The sequence below is a fragment of the Ascaphus truei genome, chromosome 2 (genome assembly GCF_040206685.1).
Source record: "Ascaphus truei isolate aAscTru1 chromosome 2, aAscTru1.hap1, whole genome shotgun sequence".
Taxonomy (NCBI): domain Eukaryota; kingdom Metazoa; phylum Chordata; class Amphibia; order Anura; family Ascaphidae; genus Ascaphus; species Ascaphus truei.
In genome coordinates, this window is record NC_134484.1 from 168,249 (window position 1) to 190,130 (window position 21,882).

A 21,882-nucleotide genomic window follows, 5' to 3' on the forward strand; every position below is an offset into this window, starting at 1 on the left:
TACCCGGTTATACTGTATGTCCTCACATGTCCCGCTGTGTGTCCCGTGTAGTTGCAGGGTTACACGGTTATACTGTGTGTCCTCACATGTCCCCGCTGTGTGTCCCGTGTAGTTGCAGGGTTACCCGGTTATACTGTATGTCCTCACATGTCCCCGCTGTGTGTCCCGTGTAGTTGCAGGGTTACCCGGTTATACTGTGTGTCCTCACATGTCCCCGCTGTGTGTCCCGTGTAGTTGCAGGGTTACCCGGTTATACTGTATGTCCTCACATGTCCCCGCTGTGTGTCCCGTGTAGTTACAGGGTTACACGGTTATACTGTATGTCCTCACATGTCCCGCTGTGTGTCCCGTGTAGTTGCGGGGTTCCACGGTTATACTGTATGTCCTCACATGTCCCGCTGTGTGTCCCGTGTAGTTGCAGGGTTACCCGGTTATACTGTATGTCCTCACATGTCCCCGCTGTGTGTCCCGTGTAGTTGCAGGGTTACACGGTTATACTGTATGTCCTCACATGTCCCCGCTGTGTGTCCCGTGTAGTTGCAGGGTTACCCGGTTATACTGTATGTCCTCACATGTCCCCGCTGTGTGTCCCGTGTAGTTGCAGGGTTACCCAGTTATACTGTATGTCCTCACATGTCCCCGCTGTGTGTCCCGTGTAGTTGCAGGGTTACACGGTTATACTGTATGTCCTCACATGTCCCCGCTGTGTGTCCCGTGTAGTTGCGGGGTTACCCGGTTATACTGTATGTCCTCACATGTCCCCGCTGTGTGTCCCGTGTAGTTGCAGGGTTACACGGTTATACTGTATGTCCTCACATGTCCCCGCTGTGTGTCCTGTGTAGTTGCAGGGTTACACGGTTATACTGTGTGTCCTCACATGTCCCCGCTGTGTGTCCCGTGTAGTTGCAGGGTTACACGGTTATACTGTTTGTCCTCACATGTCCCGCTGTGTGTCCCGTGTAGTTGCAGGGTTACCCGGTTATACTGTGTGTCCTCACATGTCCCCGCTGTGTGTCCCGTGTAGTTGCAGGGTTACACGGTTATACTGTTTGTCCTCACATGTCCCGCTGTGTGTCCCGTGTAGTTGCGGGGTTACCCGGTTATACTGTGTGTCCTCACATGTCCCCGCTGTGTGTCCCGTGTAGTTGCAGGGTTACACGGTTATACTGTATGTCCTCACATGTCCCGCTGTGTGTCCCGTGTAGTTGCAGGGTTACCCGGTTATACTGTGTGTCCTCACATGTCCCCGCTGTGTGTCCCGTGTAGTTGCAGGGTTACACGGTTATACTGTATGTCCTCACATGTCCCGCTGTGTGTCCCGTGTAGTTGCAGGGTTACACGGTTATACTGTATGTCCTCACATGTCCCGCTGTGTGTCCCGTGTAGTTGCAGGGTTACCCGGTTATACTGTATGTCCTCACATGTCCCGCTGTGTGTCCCGTGTAGTTGCAGGGTTACCCGGTTATACTGTATGTCCTCACATGTCCCGCTGTGTGTCCCGTGTAGTTGCAGGGTTACCCGGTTATACTGTGTGTCCTCACATGTCCCTGCTGTGTGTCCCGTGTAGTTGCAGGGTTACCCGGTTATACTGTGTGCCCTCACATGTCCCCGCTGTCTGTCCCGTGTAGTTGCAGGGTTACACGGTTATACTGTGTGTCCTCACATGTCCCTGCTGTGTGTCCCGTGTAGTTGCAGGGTTACCCGGTTATACTGTGTGCCCTCACATGTCCCCGCTGTCTGTCCCGTGTAGTTGCAGGGTTACACGGTTATACTGTATGTCCTCACATGTCCCGCTGTGTGTCCCGTGTAGTTGCGGGGTTACCCGGTTATACTGTATGTCCTCACATGTCCCGCTGTGTGTCCCGTGAAGTTGCAGGGTTACACGGTTATACTGTATGTCCTCACATGTCCCCGCTGTGTGTCCCGTGTAGTTGCAGGGTTACACGGTTACACTGTATGTCCTCACATGTCCCACTGTGTGTCCCGTGTAGTTGCAGGGTTACACGGTTATACTGTATGTCCTCACATGTCCCCGCTGTGTGTCCCGTGTAGTTGCGGGGTTACCCGGTTATACTGTATGTCCTCACATGTCCCGCTGTGTGTCCCGTGTAGTTGCAGGGTTATACTGTATGTCCTCACATGTCCCGCTGTGTGTCCCGTGTAGTTGCGGGGTTACCCGGTTATACTGTGTGTCCTCACATGTCCCGCTGTGTGTCCCGTGTAGTTGCAGGGTTACACGGTTATACTGTATGTCCTCACATGTCCCCGCTGTGTGTCCCGTGTAGTTGCAGGGTTACCCGGTTATACTGTATGTCCTCACATGTCCCGCTGTGTGTCCCGTGTAGTTGCAGGGTTACACGGTTATACTGTGTGTCCTCACATGTCCCGCTGTGTGTCCCGTGTAGTTGCGGGGTTACCCGGTTATACTGTATGTCCTCACATGTCCCGCTGTGTGTCCCGTGTAGTTGCAGGGTTACCCGGTTATACTGTATGTCCTCACATGTCCCGCTGTGTGTCCCGTGTAGTTGCAGGGTTACACGGTTATACTGTATGTCCTCACATGTCCCGCTGTGTGTCCCGTGTAGTTGCAGGGTTACACGGTTACACTGTGTGTCCTCACATGTCCCCGCTGTGTGTCCCGTGTAGTTGCAGGGTTACCCGGTTATACTGTATGTCCTCACATGTCCCGCTGTCTGTCCCGTGTAGTTGCAGGGTTACCCGGTTATACTGTATGTCCTCACATGTCCCCGCTGTGTGTCCCATGTAGTTGCAGGGTTACCCGGTTATACTGTATGTTCTCACATGTCCCGCTGTGTGTCCCGTGTAGTTGCAGGGTTACCCGGTTATACTGTATGTTCTCACATGTCCCCGCTGTGTGTCCCGTGTAGTTGCAGGGTTACCCGGTTATACTGTATGTCCTCACATGTCCCCGCTGTGTGTCCCGTGTAGTTGCAGGGTTACCCGGTTATACTGTATGTCCTCACATGTCCCGCTGTGTGTCCCGTGTCGTTGCAGGGTTACACGGTTATACTGTATGTCCTCACATGTCCCGCTGTGTGTCCCGTGTAGTTGCAGGGTTACCCGGTTATACTGTATGTCCTCACATGTCCCCGCTGTGTGTCCCGTGTAGTTGCAGGGTTACCCGGTTATACTGTATGTCCTCACATGTCCCGCTGTGTGTCCCGTGTAGTTGCAGGGTTACACGGTTATACTGTATGTCCTCACATGTCCCGCTGTGTGTCCCGTGTAGTTGCAGGGTTACCCGGTTATACTGTATGTCCTCACATGTCCCGCTGTGTGTCCCGTGTAGTTGCAGGGTTACACGGTTATACTGTGTGTCCTCACATGTCCCCGCTGTGTGTCCCGTGTAGTTGCAGGGTTACCCGGTTATACTGTATGTCCTCACATGTCCCCGCTGTGTGTCCCGTGTAGTTGCAGGGTTACCCGGTTATACTGTGTGTCCTCACATGTCCCCGCTGTGTGTCCCGTGTAGTTGCAGGGTTACCCGGTTATACTGTATGTCCTCACATGTCCCCGCTGTGTGTCCCGTGTAGTTACAGGGTTACACGGTTATACTGTATGTCCTCACATGTCCCGCTGTGTGTCCCGTGTAGTTGCGGGGTTCCACGGTTATACTGTATGTCCTCACATGTCCCGCTGTGTGTCCCGTGTAGTTGCAGGGTTACCCGGTTATACTGTATGTCCTCACATGTCCCCGCTGTGTGTCCCGTGTAGTTGCAGGGTTACACGGTTATACTGTATGTCCTCACATGTCCCCGCTGTGTGTCCCGTGTAGTTGCAGGGTTACCCGGTTATACTGTATGTCCTCACATGTCCCCGCTGTGTGTCCCGTGTAGTTGCAGGGTTACCCAGTTATACTGTATGTCCTCACATGTCCCCGCTGTGTGTCCCGTGTAGTTGCAGGGTTACACGGTTATACTGTATGTCCTCACATGTCCCCGCTGTGTGTCCCGTGTAGTTGCAGGGTTACCTGGTTATACTGTATGTCCTCACATGTCCCGCTGTGTGTCCCGTGTAGTTACAGGGTTACACGTTTATACTGTATGTCCTCACATGTCCCCGCTGTGTGTCCCGTGTAGTTGCAGGGTTACACGGTTATACTGTATGTCCTCACATGTCCCCGCTGTGTGTCCCGTGTAGTTGCAGGGTTACCCGGTTATACTGTATGTCCTCACATGTCCCCGCTGTGTGTCCCGTGTAGTTGCAGGGTTACCCAGTTATACTGTATGTCCTCACATGTCCCCGCTGTGTGTCCCGTGTAGTTGCAGGGTTACACGGTTATACTGTATGTCCTCACATGTCCCCGCTGTGTGTCCCGTGTAGTTGCGGGGTTACCCGGTTATACTGTATGTCCTCACATGTCCCCGCTGTGTGTCCCGTGTAGTTGCAGGGTTACACGGTTATACTGTATGTCCTCACATGTCCCCGCTGTGTGTCCTGTGTAGTTGCAGGGTTACACGGTTATACTGTATGTCCTCACATGTCCCGCTGTGTGTCCCGTGTAGTTGCAGGGTTACCCGGTTATACTGTGTGTCCTCACATGTCCCCGCTGTGTGTCCCGTGTAGTTGCAGGGTTACACGGTTATACTGTTTGTCCTCACATGTCCCGCTGTGTGTCCCGTGTAGTTGCGGGGTTACCCGGTTATACTGTGTGTCCTCACATGTCCCCGCTGTGTGTCCCGTGTAGTTGCAGGGTTACACGGTTATACTGTATGTCCTCACATGTCCCGCTGTGTGTCCCGTGTAGTTGCAGGGTTACCCGGTTATACTGTGTGTCCTCACATGTCCCCGCTGTGTGTCCCGTGTAGTTGCAGGGTTACACGGTTATACTGTATGTCCTCACATGTCCCGCTGTGTGTCCCGTGTAGTTGCAGGGTTACACGGTTATACTGTATGTCCTCACATGTCCCGCTGTGTGTCCCGTGTAGTTGCAGGGTTACCCGGTTATACTGTATGTCCTCACATGTCCCGCTGTGTGTCCCGTGTAGTTGCAGGGTTACCCGGTTATACTGTATGTCCTCACATGTCCCGCTGTGTGTCCCGTGTAGTTGCAGGGTTACCCGGTTATACTGTATGTCCTCACATGTCCCGCTGTGTGTCCCGTGTAGTTGCAGGGTTACCCGGTTATACTGTGTGTCCTCACATGTCCCTGCTGTGTGTCCCGTGTAGTTGCAGGGTTACCCGGTTATACTGTGTGCCCTCACATGTCCCCGCTGTCTGTCCCGTGTAGTTGCAGGGTTACACGGTTATACTGTATGTCCTCACATGTCCCGCTGTGTGTCCCGTGTAGTTGCGGGGTTACCCGGTTATACTGTATGTCCTCACATGTCCCGCTGTGTGTCCCGTGAAGTTGCAGGGTTACACGGTTATACTGTATGTCCTCACATGTCCCCGCTGTGTGTCCCGTGTAGTTGCAGCGTTACACGGTTATACTGTATGTCCTCACATGTCCCCGCTGTGTGTCCCGTGTAGTTGCAGGGTTACCCGGTTATACTGTATGTCCTCACATGTCCCCGCTGTGTGTCCCGTGTAGTTGCAGGGTTACACGGTTACACTGTATGTCCTCACATGTCCCACTGTGTGTCCCGTGTAGTTGCAGGGTTACACGGTTATACTGTATGTCCTCACATGTCCCCGCTGTGTGTCCCGTGTAGTTGCGGGGTTACCCGGTTATACTGTATGTCCTCACATGTCCCGCTGTGTGTCCCGTGTAGTTGCAGGGTTATACTGTATGTCCTCACATGTCCCGCTGTGTGTCCCGTGTAGTTGCGGGGTTACCCGGTTATACTGTGTGTCCTCACATGTCCCGCTGTGTGTCCCGTGTAGTTGCAGGGTTACACGGTTATACTGTATGTCCTCACATGTCCCCGCTGTGTGTCCCGTGTAGTTGCAGGGTTACCCGGTTATACTGTATGTCCTCACATGTCCCGCTGTGTGTCCCGTGTAGTTGCAGGGTTACACGGTTATACTGTGTGTCCTCACATGTCCCGCTGTGTGTCCCGTGTAGTTGCGGGGTTACCCGGTTATACTGTATGTCCTCACATGTCCCGCTGTGTGTCCCGTGTAGTTGCAGGGTTACCCGGTTATACTGTATGTCCTCACATGTCCCGCTGTGTGTCCCGTGTAGTTGCAGGGTTACACGGTTATACTGTATGTCCTCACATGTCCCGCTGTGTGTCCCGTGTAGTTGCAGGGTTACACGGTTACACTGTGTGTCCTCACATGTCCCCGCTGTGTGTCCCGTGTAGTTGCAGGGTTACCCGGTTATACTGTATGTCCTCACATGTCCCGCTGTCTGTCCCGTGTAGTTGCAGGGTTACCCGGTTATACTGTATGTCCTCACATGTCCCCGCTGTGTGTCCCATGTAGTTGCAGGGTTACCCGGTTATACTGTATGTTCTCACATGTCCCGCTGTGTGTCCCGTGTAGTTGCAGGGTTACCCGGTTATACTGTATGTTCTCACATGTCCCCGCTGTGTGTCCCGTGTAGTTGCAGGGTTACCCGGTTATACTGTATGTCCTCACATGTCCCCGCTGTGTGTCCCGTGTAGTTGCAGGGTTACCCGGTTATACTGTATGTCCTCACATGTCCCGCTGTGTGTCCCGTGTCGTTGCAGGGTTACACGGTTATACTGTATGTCCTCACATGTCCCGCTGTGTGTCCCGTGTAGTTGCAGGGTTACCCGGTTATACTGTATGTCCTCACATGTCCCCGCTGTGTGTCCCGTGTAGTTGCAGGGTTACCCGGTTATACTGTATGTCCTCACATGTCCCGCTGTGTGTCCCGTGTAGTTGCAGGGTTACACGGTTATACTGTATGTCCTCACATGTCCCGCTGTGTGTCCCGTGTAGTTGCAGGGTTACCCGGTTATACTGTATGTCCTCACATGTCCCGCTGTGTGTCCCGTGTAGTTGCAGGGTTACACGGTTATACTGTGTGTCCTCACATGTCCCCGCTGTGTGTCCCGTGTAGTTGCAGGGTTACCCGGTTATACTGTATGTCCTCACATGTCCCCGCTGTGTGTCCCGTGTAGTTGCAGGGTTACCCGGTTATACTGTGTGTCCTCACATGTCCCCGCTGTGTGTCCCGTGTAGTTGCAGGGTTACCCGGTTATACTGTATGTCCTCACATGTCCCCGCTGTGTGTCCCGTGTAGTTACAGGGTTACACGGTTATACTGTATGTCCTCACATGTCCCGCTGTGTGTCCCGTGTAGTTGCGGGGTTCCACGGTTATACTGTATGTCCTCACATGTCCCGCTGTGTGTCCCGTGTAGTTGCAGGGTTACCCGGTTATACTGTATGTCCTCACATGTCCCCGCTGTGTGTCCCGTGTAGTTGCAGGGTTACACGGTTATACTGTATGTCCTCACATGTCCCCGCTGTGTGTCCCGTGTAGTTGCAGGGTTACCCGGTTATACTGTATGTCCTCACATGTCCCCGCTGTGTGTCCCGTGTAGTTGCAGGGTTACCCAGTTATACTGTATGTCCTCACATGTCCCCGCTGTGTGTCCCGTGTAGTTGCAGGGTTACACGGTTATACTGTATGTCCTCACATGTCCCCGCTGTGTGTCCCGTGTAGTTGCAGGGTTACCTGGTTATACTGTATGTCCTCACATGTCCCGCTGTGTGTCCCGTGTAGTTACAGGGTTACACGTTTATACTGTATGTCCTCACATGTCCCCGCTGTGTGTCCCGTGTAGTTGCAGGGTTACACGGTTATACTGTTTGTCCTCACATGTCCCCGCTGTGTGTCCCGTGTAGTTGCGGGGTTACCCGGTTATACTGTGTGTCCTCACATGTCCCCGCTGTGTGTCCCGTGTAGTTGCAGGGTTACCCGGTTATACTGTATGTCCTCACATGTCCCCGCTGTGTGTCCCGTGTAGTTGCAGGGTTACCCGGTTATACTGTATGTCCTCACATGTCCCGCTGTGTGTCCCGTGTAGTTGCAGGGTTACCCGGTTATACTGTATGTCCTCACATGTCCCGCTGTGTGTCCCGTGTAGTTGCAGGGTTACCCGGTTATACTGTATGTCCTCACATGTCCCGCTGTGTGTCCCGTCTAGTTGCAGGGCTACCCGGTTAAACTGTATGTCCTCACATGTCCCCGCTGTGTGTCCCGTGTCGTTGCAGGGTTACACGGTTATACTGTATGTCCTCACATGTCCCGCTGTGTGTCCCGTGTAGTTGCAGGGTTACACGGTTATACTGTATGTCCTCAAATGTCCCCGCTGTGTGTCCCGTGTAGTTGCAGGGTTACACGGTTATACTGTTTGTCCTCACATGTCCCGCTGTGTTTCCCGTGTAGTTGCAGGGTTACCCGGTTATACTGTATGTCCTCACATGTCCCGCTGTGTGTCCCGTGTAGTTGCAGGGTTACCCGGTTATACTGTATGTCCTCACATGTCCCCGCTGTGTGTCCCGTGTAGTTGCAGGGTTACACGGTTATACTGTTTGTCCTCACATGTCCCGCTGTGTGTCCCGTGTAGTTGCAGGGTTACCCGGTTATACTGTATGTCCTCACATGTCCCCGCTGTGTGTCCCGTGTAGTTGCAGGGTTACACGGTTATACTGTGTGCCCTCACATGTCCCCGCTGTGTGTCCCGTGTAGTTGCAGGGTTACCCGGTTATACTGTGTGTCCTCACATGTCCCGCTGTGTGTCCCGTGTAGTTGCAGGGTTACCCGGTTATACTGTGTGCCCTCACATGTCCCGCTGTGTGTCCCGTGTAGTTGCGGGGTTACCCGGTTATACTGTATGTCCTCACATGTCCCGCTGTGTGTCCCGTGTAGTTGCAGGGTTACACGGTTATACTGTGTGTCCTCACATGTCCCGCTGTGTGTCCCGTGTAGTTGCAGGGTTACCCGGTTATACTGTATGTCCTCACATGTCCCGCTGTGTGTCCCGTGTAGTTGCAGGGTTACCCGGTTATTCTGTATGTCCTCACATGTCCCCGCTGTGTGTCCCGTGTAGTTGCAGGCTTACCCGGTTATACTGTATGTCCTCACATGTCCCCGCTGTGTGTCCCGTGTAGTTGCAGGGTTACCCGGTTATACTGTATGTCCTCACATGTCCCCGCTGTGTGTCCCGTGTAGTTGCAGGGTTACCCGGTTATACTGTATGTCCTCACATGTCCCGCTGTGTGTCCCGTGTAGTTGCAGGGTTACCCGGTTATACTGTATGTCCTCACATGTCCCCGCTGTGTGTCCCGTGTAGTTGCAGGGTTACCCGATTATACTGTATGTCCTCACATGTCCCCGCTGTGTGTCCCGTGTAGTTGCAGGGTTACCCGGACATGCTTTCCCGTCTCATCCAGACTAACGTGTCCTACTTCAAGAGCACCTGGCCGGATATCCGGGCAGCGGCCCCCATGTTTATAGGTAACGTGTTCCCTGCATTGCAGCACACGCGAGACACGCAGACTAACCGCAGCACACGCGAGGCGAGACACGCAGACTAACCGCAGCACGCGCGAGGCGAGACACGCAGACTAACCGCAGCACACGCGAGGCGAGACACGCAGACTAACCGCAGCACGCGCGAGACACGCAGACTAACCGCAGCACACGTGAGGCGAGACACGCAGACTAACTGCAGCACACGCGAGGCGAGACACGCAGACTAACCGCAGCACACGCGAGGCGAGACACGCAGACTAACCGCAGCACGCGCGAGACACGCGAGACACGCAGACTAACCGCAGCACACGCGAGGCGAGACACGCAGACTAACTGCAGCACACGCGAGGCGAGACACGCAGACTAACCGCAGCACACGCGAGGCGAGACACGCAGACTAACCGCAGCTGTGACACACGGGACTGCAGGCCCCGGGATACGGCCTCACCGCAGACACGGGGGGGACGCACATGCATGAACCCGAGAGTCAGAGAGGTGTCATGTAATGTGCGTCTCTGACAGGAGGGGGCAGTGCAGTGACGGGCGCCTGCAATTAGAGAGCAATACTGTACAGAGCTTCCCAAACCTCACAGGTCTCTTCTTCACATGTACAGAGCTTCCCAAACCTCACAGGTCCCTTCACATGTACAGAGCTTCCCAAACCTCACAGGTCTCTTCTTCACATGTACAGAGCTTCCCAAACCTCACAGGTCTCTTCTTCACATGTACAGAGCTTCCCAAACCTCACAGGTCTCTTCTTCACATGTACAGAGCTTCCCAAACCTCACAGGTCTCCTCTTCACATGTACAGAGCTTCCCAAACCTCACAGGTCTCTTCTTCTCATGTACAGAGCTTCCCAAACCTCACAGGTCTCTTCTTCACATGTACAGAGCTCTCCAAACCTCACAGGTCTCTTCTTCACATGTACAGAGCTTCCCAAACCTCACAGGTCTCTTCTTCACATGTACAGAGCTTCCCAAACCTCACAGGTCTCTTCTTCACATGTACAGAGCTTCCCAAACCTCACAGGTCCCTTCACATGTACAGAGCTTCCCAAACCTCACAGGTCTGTTCTTCACATGTACAGAGCTTCCCAAACCTCACAGGTCTCTTCTTCTCAAGTACAGAGCTTCCCAAACCTCACAGGTCTCTTCTTCACATGTACAGAGCTTCCCAAACCTCACAGGTCTCTTCTTCACATGTACAGAGCTTCCCAAACCTCACAGGTCCCTTCACATGTACAGAGCTTCCCAAACCTCACAGGTCTCTTCTTCACATGTACAGAGCTTCCCAAACCTCACAGGTCTCTTCTTCACATGTACAGAGCTTCCCAAACCTCACAGGTCTCTTCTTCACATGTACAGAGCTTCCCAAACCTCACAGGTCTGTTCTTCACATGTACAGAGCTTCCCAAACCTCACAGGTCTCTTCTTCTCATGTACAGAGCTTCCCAAACCTCACAGGTCTCTTCTTCACATGTACAGAGCTTCCCAAACCTCACAGGTCTCTTCTTCACATGTACAGAGCTTCCCAAACCTCACAGGTCTCTTCTTCACATGTACAGAGCTTCCCAAACCTCACAGGTCTCTTCTTCACATGTACAGAGCTTCCCAAACCTCACAGGTCTCTTCTTCACATGTACAGAGCTTCCCAAACCTCACAGGTCCCTTCACATGTACAGAGCTTCCCAAACCTCACAGGTCTCTTCTTCACATGTACAGAGCTTCCCAAACCTCACAGGTCTCTTCTTCACATGTACAGAGCTTCCCAAACCTCACAGGTCTCTTCTTCACATGTACAGAGCTTCCCAAACCTCACAGGTCTCTTTTTCACATGTACAGAGCTTCCCAAACCTCACAGGTCTCTTCTTCACATGTACAGAGCTTCCCAAACCTCACAGGTCTCTTCTTCACATGTACAGAGCTTCCCAAACCTCACAGGTCTCTTCTTCACATGTACAGAGCTTTCCAACCCTCACAGGTCTCTTCTTCACATGTACAGAGCTTCCCAAACCTCACAGGTCTCTTCTTCACATGTACAGAGCTTCCCAAACCTCACAGGTCTCTTCTTCACATGTACAGAGCTCTCCCAAACCTCACAGGTCTCTTCTTCACATGTACAGAGCTTCCCAAACCTCACAGGTCTCTTCTTCTCATGTACAGAGCTTCCCAAACCTCACAGGTCTCTTCTTTACATGTACAGAGCTTCCCAAACCTCACAGGTCTCTCCTTCACATGTACAGAGCTTCCCAAACCTCACAGGTCTCTTCTTCACATGTACAGAGCTTCCCAAACCTCACAGGTCTCCTCTTCACATGTACAGAGCTTCCCAAACCTCACAGGTCTCTTCTTCACATGTACAGAGCTTCCCAAACCTCACAGGTCTCCCCTTCACATGTACAGAGCTTCCCAAACCTCACAGGTCTCTTCTTCACATGTACAGAGCTTCCCAAACCTCACAGGTCTCCCCTTCACATGTACAGAGCTTCCCAAACCTCACAGGTCTCTTCTTCACATGTACAGAGCTTCCCAAACCTCACAGGTCTCTTCTTCACATGTACAGAGCTTCCCAAACCTCACAGGTCTCTTCTTCTCAAGTACAGAGCTTCCCAAACCTCACAGGTCTCTTCTTCACATGTACAGAGCTTCCCAAACCTCACAGGTCTCTTCTTCACATGTACAGAGCTTCCCAAACCTCACAGGTCTCTTCTTCACATGTACAGAGCTTCCCAAACCTCACAGGTCTCTTCTTCACATGTACAGAGCTTTCCCAAACCTCACAGGTCTCTTCTTCACATGTACAGAGCTTTCCCCAACCTCACAGGTCTCTTCTTCACATGTACAGAGCTTCCTAACCCTCACAGGTCTCTTCTTCACATGTACAGAGCTTCCCAAACCTCACAGGTCTGTTCTTCACATGTACAGAGCTTTCCAACCCTCACAGGTCTCTTCTTCACATGTACAGAGCTTCCCAAACCTCACAGGTCTCTTCTTCACATGTACAGAGCTTCCCAAACCTCACAGGTCTCCTCTTCACATGTACAGAGCTTCCCAAACCTCACAGGTCTCTTCTTCACATGTACAGAGCTTCCCAAACCTCACAGGTCTGTTCTTCACATGTACAGAGCTTTCCAAACCTCACAGGTCTCTTCTTCACATGTACAGAGCTTCCCAAACCTCACAGGTCTCTTCTTCTCAAGTACAGAGCTTCCCAAACCTCACAGGTCTCTTCTTCACATGTACAGAGCTTCCCAAACCTCACAGGTCTCTTCTTCACATGTACAGAGCTTCCCAAACCTCACAGGTCCCTTCACATGTACAGAGCTTCCCAAACCTCACAGGTCTCTTCTTCACATGTACAGAGCTTCCCAAACCTCACAGGTCTCTTCTTCACATGTACAGAGCTTCCCAAACCTCACAGGTCTCTTCTTCACATGTACAGAGCTTCCCAAACCTCACAGGTCTGTTCTTCACATGTACAGAGCTTCCCAAACCTCACAGGTCTCTTCTTCTCATGTACAGAGCTTCCCAAACCTCACAGGTCTCTTCTTCACATGTACAGAGCTTCCCAAACCTCACAGGTCTCTTCTTCACATGTACAGAGCTTCCCAAACCTCACAGGTCTCTTCTTCACATGTACAGAGCTTCCCAAACCTCACAGGTCTCTTCTTCACATGTACAGAGCTTCCCAAACCTCACAGGTCTCTTCTTCACATGTACAGAGCTTCCCAAACCTCACAGGTCCCTTCACATGTACAGAGCTTCCCAAACCTCACAGGTCTCTTCTTCACATGTACAGAGCTTCCCAAACCTCACAGGTCTCTTCTTCACATGTACAGAGCTTCCCAAACCTCACAGGTCTCTTCTTCACATGTACAGAGCTTCCCAAACCTCACAGGTCTCTTTTTCACATGTACAGAGCTTCCCAAACCTCACAGGTCTCTTCTTCACATGTACAGAGCTTCCCAAACCTCACAGGTCTCTTCTTCACATGTACAGAGCTTCCCAAACCTCACAGGTCTCTTCTTCACATGTACAGAGCTTTCCAACCCTCACAGGTCTCTTCTTCACATGTACAGAGCTTCCCAAACCTCACAGGTCTCTTCTTCACATGTACAGAGCTTCCCAAACCTCACAGGTCTCTTCTTCACATGTACAGAGCTCTCCCAAACCTCACAGGTCTCTTCTTCACATGTACAGAGCTTCCCAAACCTCACAGGTCTCTTCTTCTCATGTACAGAGCTTCCAAACCTCACAGGTCTTCTTTACTGTACAGAGCTTCCCAAACCTCACAGGTCTCGTCACTTCCTGTACAGAGCTTCCCAACCTCACAGGTCTCCTTCTTCACATGTACAGAGTTGACTTCCCTCACGTGACCTCCACAGGTCTACTGTACGTTGCTTCCCAAACCTACAGGTCTTCTTCACATGTACAGAGCTTCCCAAACCTCACAGGTCTCTCCCTTCACATGTACAGAGCTTCCCAAACCTCACAGGTCTCTTCTTCACATGTACAGAGCTTCCCAAACCTCACAGGTCTCCTCTTCACATGTACAGAGCTTCCCAAACCTCACAGGTCTCTTCTTCACATGTACAGAGCTTCCCAAACCTCACAGGTCTCTTCTTCACATGTACAGAGCTTCCCAAACCTCACAGGTCTCTTCTTCTCAAGTACAGAGCTTCCCAAACCTCACAGGTCTCTTCTTCACATGTACAGAGCTTCCCAAACCTCACAGGTCTCTTCTTCACATGTACAGAGCTTCCCAAACCTCACAGGTCTCTTCTTCACATGTACAGAGCTTCCCAAACCTCACAGGTCTCTTCTTCACATGTACAGAGCTTCCCAAACCTCACAGGTCTCTTCTTCACATGTACAGAGCTTTCCCAACCTCACAGGTCTCTTCTTCACATGTACAGAGCTTCCAAACCCTCACAGGTCTCTTCTTCACATGTACAGAGCTTCCCAAACCTCACAGGTCTCTTCTTCACATGTACAGAGCTTTCCAACCCTCACAGGTTTCTTCTTCACATGTACAGAGCTTTCTCAAACCTCACAGGTCCCTTCTTCACATGTACAGAGCTTTCCAACCCTCACAGGTTTCTTCTTCACATGTACAGAGCTTCCCAAACCTCACAGGTCTCTTCTTCACATGTACAGAGCTTTCCAACCCTCACAGGTTTCTTCTTCACATGTACAGAGCTTTCCCAAACCTCACAGGTCTCTTCTTCACATGTACAGAGCTTCCCAAACCTCACAGGTCTCTTCTTCACATGTACAGAGCTTCCCAAACCTCACAGGTCTCTTCTTCTCATGTACAGAGCTACCCAAACCTCACAGGTCTCTTCTTTACATGTACAGAGCTACCCAAACCTCACAGGTCTCTTCTTCACATGTACAGAGCTTCCCAAACCTCACAGTCTCCCTTCACATGTACAGAGCTTCCCAACCTCACAGGTCTCTTCTTCACATGTACAGAGCTTCCCAAACCTCACAGGTCTCTTCTTCACATGTACAGAGCTTCCAACCCTCACAGGTCTCTTCTTCACATGTACAGAGCTTCCCAAACCTCACAGGTCTCTTCTTCACATGTACAGAGCTTTCCAACCCTCACAAGTCTCTTCTTCACATGTACAGAGCTTCCCAAACCTCACAGGTCTCTTCTTCACATGTACAGAGCTTCCCAAACCTCACAGGTCTCTTCTTCACATGTACAGAGCTACCCAAACCTCACAGGTCTCCTCTTCACATGTACAGAGCTTCCCAAACCTCACAGGTCTCTTCTTCACATGTACAGAGCTTCCCAAACCTCACAGGTCTCCTCTTCTCATGTACAGAGCTTCCCAAACCTCACAGGTCTCTTCTTCACATGTACAGAGCTTCCCAAACCTCACAGGTCTCTTCTTCTCATGTACAGAGCTTCCCAAACCTCACAGGTCTCTTCTTCACATGTACAGAGCTTCCCAAACCTCACAGGTCTCTTCTTCTCATGTACAGAGCTACCCAAACCTCACAGGTCTCTTCTTTACATGTACAGAGCTACCCAAACCTCACAGGTCTCTTCTTCACATGTACAGAGCTTCCCAAACCTCACAGGTCTCCCCTTCACATGTACAGAGCTTCCCAAACCTCACAGGTCTCTTCTTCACATGTACAGAGCTTCCCAAACCTCACAGGTCTCTTCTTCACATGTACAGAGCTTTCCCCAACCTCACAGGTCTCTTCTTCACATGTACAGAGCTTCCCAACCCTCACAGGTCTCTTCTTCACATGTACAGAGCTTCCCAAACCTCACAAGTCTCTTCTTCACATGTACAGAGCTTTCCAACCCTCACAGGTCTCTTCTTCACATGTACAGAGCTTCCCAAACCTCACAGGTCTCTTCTTTACATGTACAGAGCTTTCCCAACCTCACAGGTCTCTTCTTCACATGTTCAGAGCTTCCCAAACCTCACAGGTCTCTTCTTCACATGTACAGAGCTTCCCAAACCTCACAGGTCTCCCCTTCACATGTACAGAGCTTCCCAAACCTCACAGGTCTCTTCTTCACATGTACAGAGCTTCCCAAACCTCACAGGTCTCCCCTTCACATGTACAGAGCTTCCCAAACCTCACAGGTCTCCTTCACATGTACAGAGCTTCCCAAACCTCACAGGTCTCTTCTTCTCAAGTACAGAGCTTCCCAAACCTCACAGGTCTCTTCTTCACATGTACAGAGCTACCCAAACCTCACAGGTCTCTTCTTCACATGTACAGAGCTTCCCAAACCTCACAGGTCTCCCCTTCACATGTACAGAGCTTCCAAACCTCACAGGTCTCTTCTTCACATGTACAGAGCTTCCCAAACCTCACAGGTCTCTTCTTCTCATGTACAGAGCTTCCCAAACCTCACAGGTCTCTTCTTTACATGTACAGAGCTACCCAAACCTCACAGGTCTCTTCGTCACATGTACAGAGCTTCCCAAACCTCACAGGTCTCCCCTTCACATGTACAGAGCTTCCCAAACCTCACAGGTCTCTTCTTCTCATGTACAGAGCTTCCCAAACCTCACAGGTCTCTTCTTTACATGTACAGAGCTACCCAAACCTCACAGGTCTCTTCTTCACATGTACAGAGCTTCCCAAACCTCACAGGTCTCTTCTTCACATGTACAGAGCTTCCCAAACCTCACAGGTCTCTTCTTCACATGTACAGAGCTTCCCAAACCTCACAGGTCTCTTCTTCACATGTACAGAGCTTTCCCAAACCTCACAGGTCTCTTCTTCACATGTACAGAGCTTTCCCCAACCTCACAGGTCTCTTCTTCACATGTACAGAGCTTCCCAACCCTCACAGGTCTCCCCTTCACATGTACAGAGCTTCCCAAACCTCACAGGTCTCTTCTTCACATGTACAGAGCTTCCCAAACCTCACAGGTCTCTTCTTCACATGTACAGAGCTTTCCAACCCTCACAGGTCTCTTCTTCACATGTACAGAGCTTCCCAAACCTCACAGGTCTCTTCTTCACATGTACAGAGCTTCCCAAACCTCACAGGTCTCTTCTTCTCATGTACAGAGCTTCCCAAACCTCACAGGTCTTTTCTTCTCATGTACAGAGCTTCCCAAACCTCACAGGTCTCTTCTTCACATGTACAGAGCTTCCCAAACCTCACAGGTCTCTTCTTCACATGTACAGAGCTTCCCAAACCTCACAGGTCTCTTCTTCACATGTACAGAGCTCTCCCAAACCTCACAGGTCTCTTCTTCACATGTACAGAGCTTCCCAAACCTCACAGGTCTCTTCTTCTCATGTACAGAGCTTCCCAAACCTCACAGGTCTCTTCTTCACATGTACAGAGCTTCCCAAACCTCACAGGTCTCCTCTTCACATGTACAGAGCTTCCCAAACCTCACAGGTCTCTTCTTCACATGTACAGAGCTTCCCAAACCTCACAGGTCTCTTCTTCACATGTACAGAGCTTCCCAAACCTCACAGGTCTCTCTTCACATGTACAGAGCTTCCCAAACCTCACAGGTCTCTTCTTCACATGTACAGAGCTTCCCAAACCTCACAGGTCTCTCTTCACATGTACAGAGCTTCCCAAACCTCACAGGTCTCTTCTTCACATGTACAGAGCTTCCCAAACCTCACAGGTCTCCCTTCACATGTACAGAGCTTCCCAAACCTCACAGGTCTCTTCTTCACATGTACAGAGCTTCCCAAACCTCACAGGTCTCTTCTTCACATGTACAGAGCTTCCCAAACCTCACAGGTCTCTTCTTCACATGTACAGAGCTTCCCAAACCTCACAGGTCTCTTCTTCACATGTACAGAGCTTCCCAAACCTCACAGGTCTCTTCTTCACATGTACAGAGCTTCCCAAACCTCACAGGTCTCTTCTTCACATGTACAGAGCTTCCCAAACCTCACAGGTCTCTTCTTCACATGTACAGAGCTTTCCCAAACCTCACAGGTCTCTTCTTCACATGTACAGAGCTTTCCCCAACCTCACAGGTCTCTTCTTCACATGTACAGAGCTTCCTAACCTCACAGGTCTCTTCTTCACATGTACAGAGCTCTCCCAAACCTCACAGGTCTCTTCTTCACATGTACAGAGCTTTCTCCAACCCTCACAGGTCTCTTCTTCACATGTACAGAGCTTCCCAAACCTCACAGGTCTCTTCTTCACATGTACAGAGCTTCCCAAACCTCACAGGTCTCTTCTTCTCATGTACAGAGCTACCCAAACCTCACAGGTCTCTTCTTTACATGTACAGAGCTACCCAAACCTCACAGGTCTCTTCTTCACATGTACAGAGCTTCCCAAACCTCACAGGTCTCCCCTTCACATGTACAGAGCTTCCCAAACCTCACAGGTCTCTTCTTCACATGTACAGAGCTTCCCAAACCTCACAGGTCTCTTCTTCACATGTACAGAGCTTCCCAACCCTCACAGGTCTCTTCTTCACATGTACAGAGCTTCCCAAACCTCACAGGTCTCTTCTTCACATGTACAGAGCTTTCCAACCCTCACAAGTCTCTTCTTCACATGTACAGAGCTTCCCAAACCTCACAGGTCTCTTCTTCACATGTACAGAGCTACCCAAACCTCACAGGTCTCCTCTTCACATGTACAGAGCTTCCCAAACCTCACAGGTCTCTTCTTCACATGTACAGAGCTTCCCAAACCTCACAGGTCTCCTCTTCTCATGTACAGAGCTTCCCAAACCTCACAGGTCTCTTCTTCACATGTACAGAGCTTCCCAAACCTCACAGGTCTCTTCTTCTCATGTACAGAGCTTCCCAAACCTCACAGGTCTCTTCTTCACATGTACAGAGCTTCCCAAACCTCACAGGTCTCTTCTTCTCATGTACAGAGCTACCCAAACCTCACAGGTCTCTTCTTTACATGTACAGAGCTACCCAAACCTCACAGGTCTCTTCTTCACATGTACAGAGCTTCCCAAACCTCACAGGTCTCCCCTTCACATGTACAGAGCTTCCCAAACCTCACAGGTCTCTTCTTCACATGTACAGAGCTTCCCAAACCTCACAGGTCTCTTCTTCACATGTACAGAGCTTTCCCCAACCTCACAGGTCTCTTCTTCACATGTACAGAGCTTCCCAAACCTCACAGGTCTCCCCTTCACATGTACAGAGCTTCCCAAACCTCACAGGTCTCTTCTTCACATGTACAGAGCTTCCCAAACCTCACAGGTCTCTTCTTCTCATGTACAGAGCTTCCCAAACCTCACAGGTCTCTTCTTTACATGTACAGAGCTACCCAAACCTCACAGGTCTCTTCTTCACATGTACAGAGCTTCCCAAACCTCACAGGTCTCCCCTTCACATGTACAGAGCTTCCCAAACCTCACAGGTCTCTTCTTCTCATGTACAGAGCTTCCCAAACCTCACAGGTCTCTTCTTTACATGTACAGAGCTACCCAAACCTCACAGGTCTCTTCTTCACATGTACAGAGCTTCCCAAACCTCACAGGTCTCTTCTTCACATGTACAGAGCTTCCCAAACCTCACAGGTCTCTTCTTCACATGTACAGAGCTTCCCAAACCTCACAGGTCTCTTCTTCACATGTACAGAGCTTTCCCAAACCTCACAGGTCTCTTCTTCACATGTACAGAGCTTTCCCCAACCTCACAGGTCTCTTCTTCACATGTACAGAGCTTCCCAACCCTCACAGGTCTCCCCTTCACATGTACAGAGCTTCCCAAACCTCACAGGTCTCTTCTTCACATGTACAGAGCTTCCCAAACCTCACAGGTCTCTTCTTCACATGTACAGAGCTTTCCAACCCTCACAGGTCTCTTCTTCACATGTACAGAGCTTCCCAAACCTCACAGGTCTCTTCTTCACATGTACAGAGCTTCCCAAACCTCACAGGTCTCTTCTTCTCATGTACAGAGCTTCCCAAACCTCACAGGTCTTTTCTTCTCATGTACAGAGCTTCCCAAACCTCACAGGTCTCTTCTTCACATGTACAGAGCTTTCCAACCCTCACAGGTCTCTTCTTCACATGTACAGAGCTTCCCAAACCTCACAGGTCTCTTCTTCACATGTACAGAGCTTCCCAAACCTCACAGGTCTCTTCTTCACATGTACAGAGCTCTCCCAAACCTCACAGGTCTCTTCTTCACATGTACAGAGCTTCCCAAACCTCACAGGTCTCTTCTTCTCATGTACAGAGCTTCCCAAACCTCACAGGTCTCTTCTTTACATGTACAGAGCTTCCCAAACCTCACAGGTCTCCCCTTCACATGTACAGAGCTTCCCAAACCTCACAGGTCTCTTCTTCACATGTACAGAGCTTCCCAAACCTCACAGGTCTCTTCTTCACATGTACAGAGCTTCCCAAACCTCACAGGTCTCCCCTTCACATGTACAGAGCTTCCCAAACCTCACAGGTCTCTTCTTCACATGTACAGAGCTTCCCAAACCTCACAGGTCTCCCCTTCACATGTACAGAGCTTCCCAAACCTCACAGGTCTCTTCTTCACATGTACAGAGCTTCCCAAACCTCACAGGTCTCCCCTTCACATGTACAGAGCTTCCCAAACCTCACAGGTCTCTTCTTCACATGTACAGAGCTTCCCAAACCTCACAGGTCTCTTCTTCACATGTACAGAGCTTCCCAAACCTCACAGGTCTCTTCTTCTCAAGTACAGAGCTTCCCAAACCTCACAGGTCTCTTCTTCACATGTACAGAGCTTCCCAAACCTCACAGGTCTCTTCTTCACATGTACAGAGCTTTCCCAAACCTCACAGGTCTCTTCTTCACATGTACAGAGCTTCCCAAACCTCACAGGTCTCTTCTTCACATGTACAGAGCTTCCCAAACCTCACAGGTCTCTTCTTCACATGTACAGAGCTTTCCCAAACCTCACAGGTCTCTTCTTCACATGTACAGAGCTTTCCCCAACCTCACAGGTCTCTTCTTCACATGTACAGAGCTTCCTAACCCTCACAGGTCTCTTCTTCACATGTACAGAGCTTCCCAAACCTCACAGGTCTCTTCTTCACATGTACAGAGCTTTCCAACCCTCACAGGTCTCTTCTTCACATGTACAGAGCTTCCCAAACCTCACAGGTCTCTTCTTCACATGTACAGAGCTTCCCAAACCTCACAGGTCTCTTCTTCTCATGTACAGAGCTACCCAAACCTCACAGGTCTCTTCTTTACATGTACAGAGCTACCCAAACCTCACAGGTCTCTTCTTCACATGTACAGAGCTTCCCAAACCTCACAGGTCTCCCCTTCACATGTACAGAGCTTCCCAAACCTCACAGGTCTCTTCTTCACATGTACAGAGCTTCCCAAACCTCACAGGTCTCTTCTTCACATGTACAGAGCTTCCCAACCCTCACAGGTCTCTTCTTCACATGTACAGAGCTTCCCAAACCTCACAGGTCTCTTCTTCACATGTACAGAGCTTTCCAACCCTCACAAGTCTCTTCTTCACATGTACAGAGCTTCCCAAACCTCACAGGTCTCTTCTTCACATGTACAGAGCTTCCCAAACCTCACAGGTCTCTTCTTCACATGTACAGAGCTACCCAAACCTCACAGGTCTCCTCTTCACATGTACAGAGCTTCCCAAACCTCACAGGTCTCTTCTTCACATGTACAGAGCTTCCCAAACCTCACAGGTCTCCTCTTCTCATGTACAGAGCTTCCCAAACCTCACAGGTCTCTTCTTCACATGTACAGAGCTTCCCAAACCTCACAGGTCTCTTCTTCTCATGTACAGAGCTTCCCAAACCTCACAGGTCTCTTCTTCACATGTACAGAGCTTCCCAAACCTCACAGGTCTCTTCTTCTCATGTACAGAGCTACCCAAACCTCACAGGTCTCTTCTTTACATGTACAGAGCTACCCAAACCTCACAGGTCTCTTCTTCACATGTACAGAGCTTCCCAAACCTCACAGGTCTCCCCTTCACATGTACAGAGCTTCCCAAACCTCACAGGTC

At 50.7% G+C, this 21,882-nt stretch overlaps 1 protein-coding gene across 1 annotated transcript in view; it reads left to right on the top strand.

Annotated features, from left to right (window-relative positions):
* Positions 1–21,882, top strand: part of MROH1 (maestro heat like repeat family member 1) — a 157,194-nt gene that overhangs the window by 125,449 nt on the left and 9,863 nt on the right. Inside the window, exon 8 of the mRNA XM_075580880.1 lies at positions 9,297–9,399. Within this exon, the coding sequence (XP_075436995.1) occupies positions 9,297–9,399 (103 nt within the window). The remainder of the gene's footprint in view (positions 1–9,296; positions 9,400–21,882) is intronic.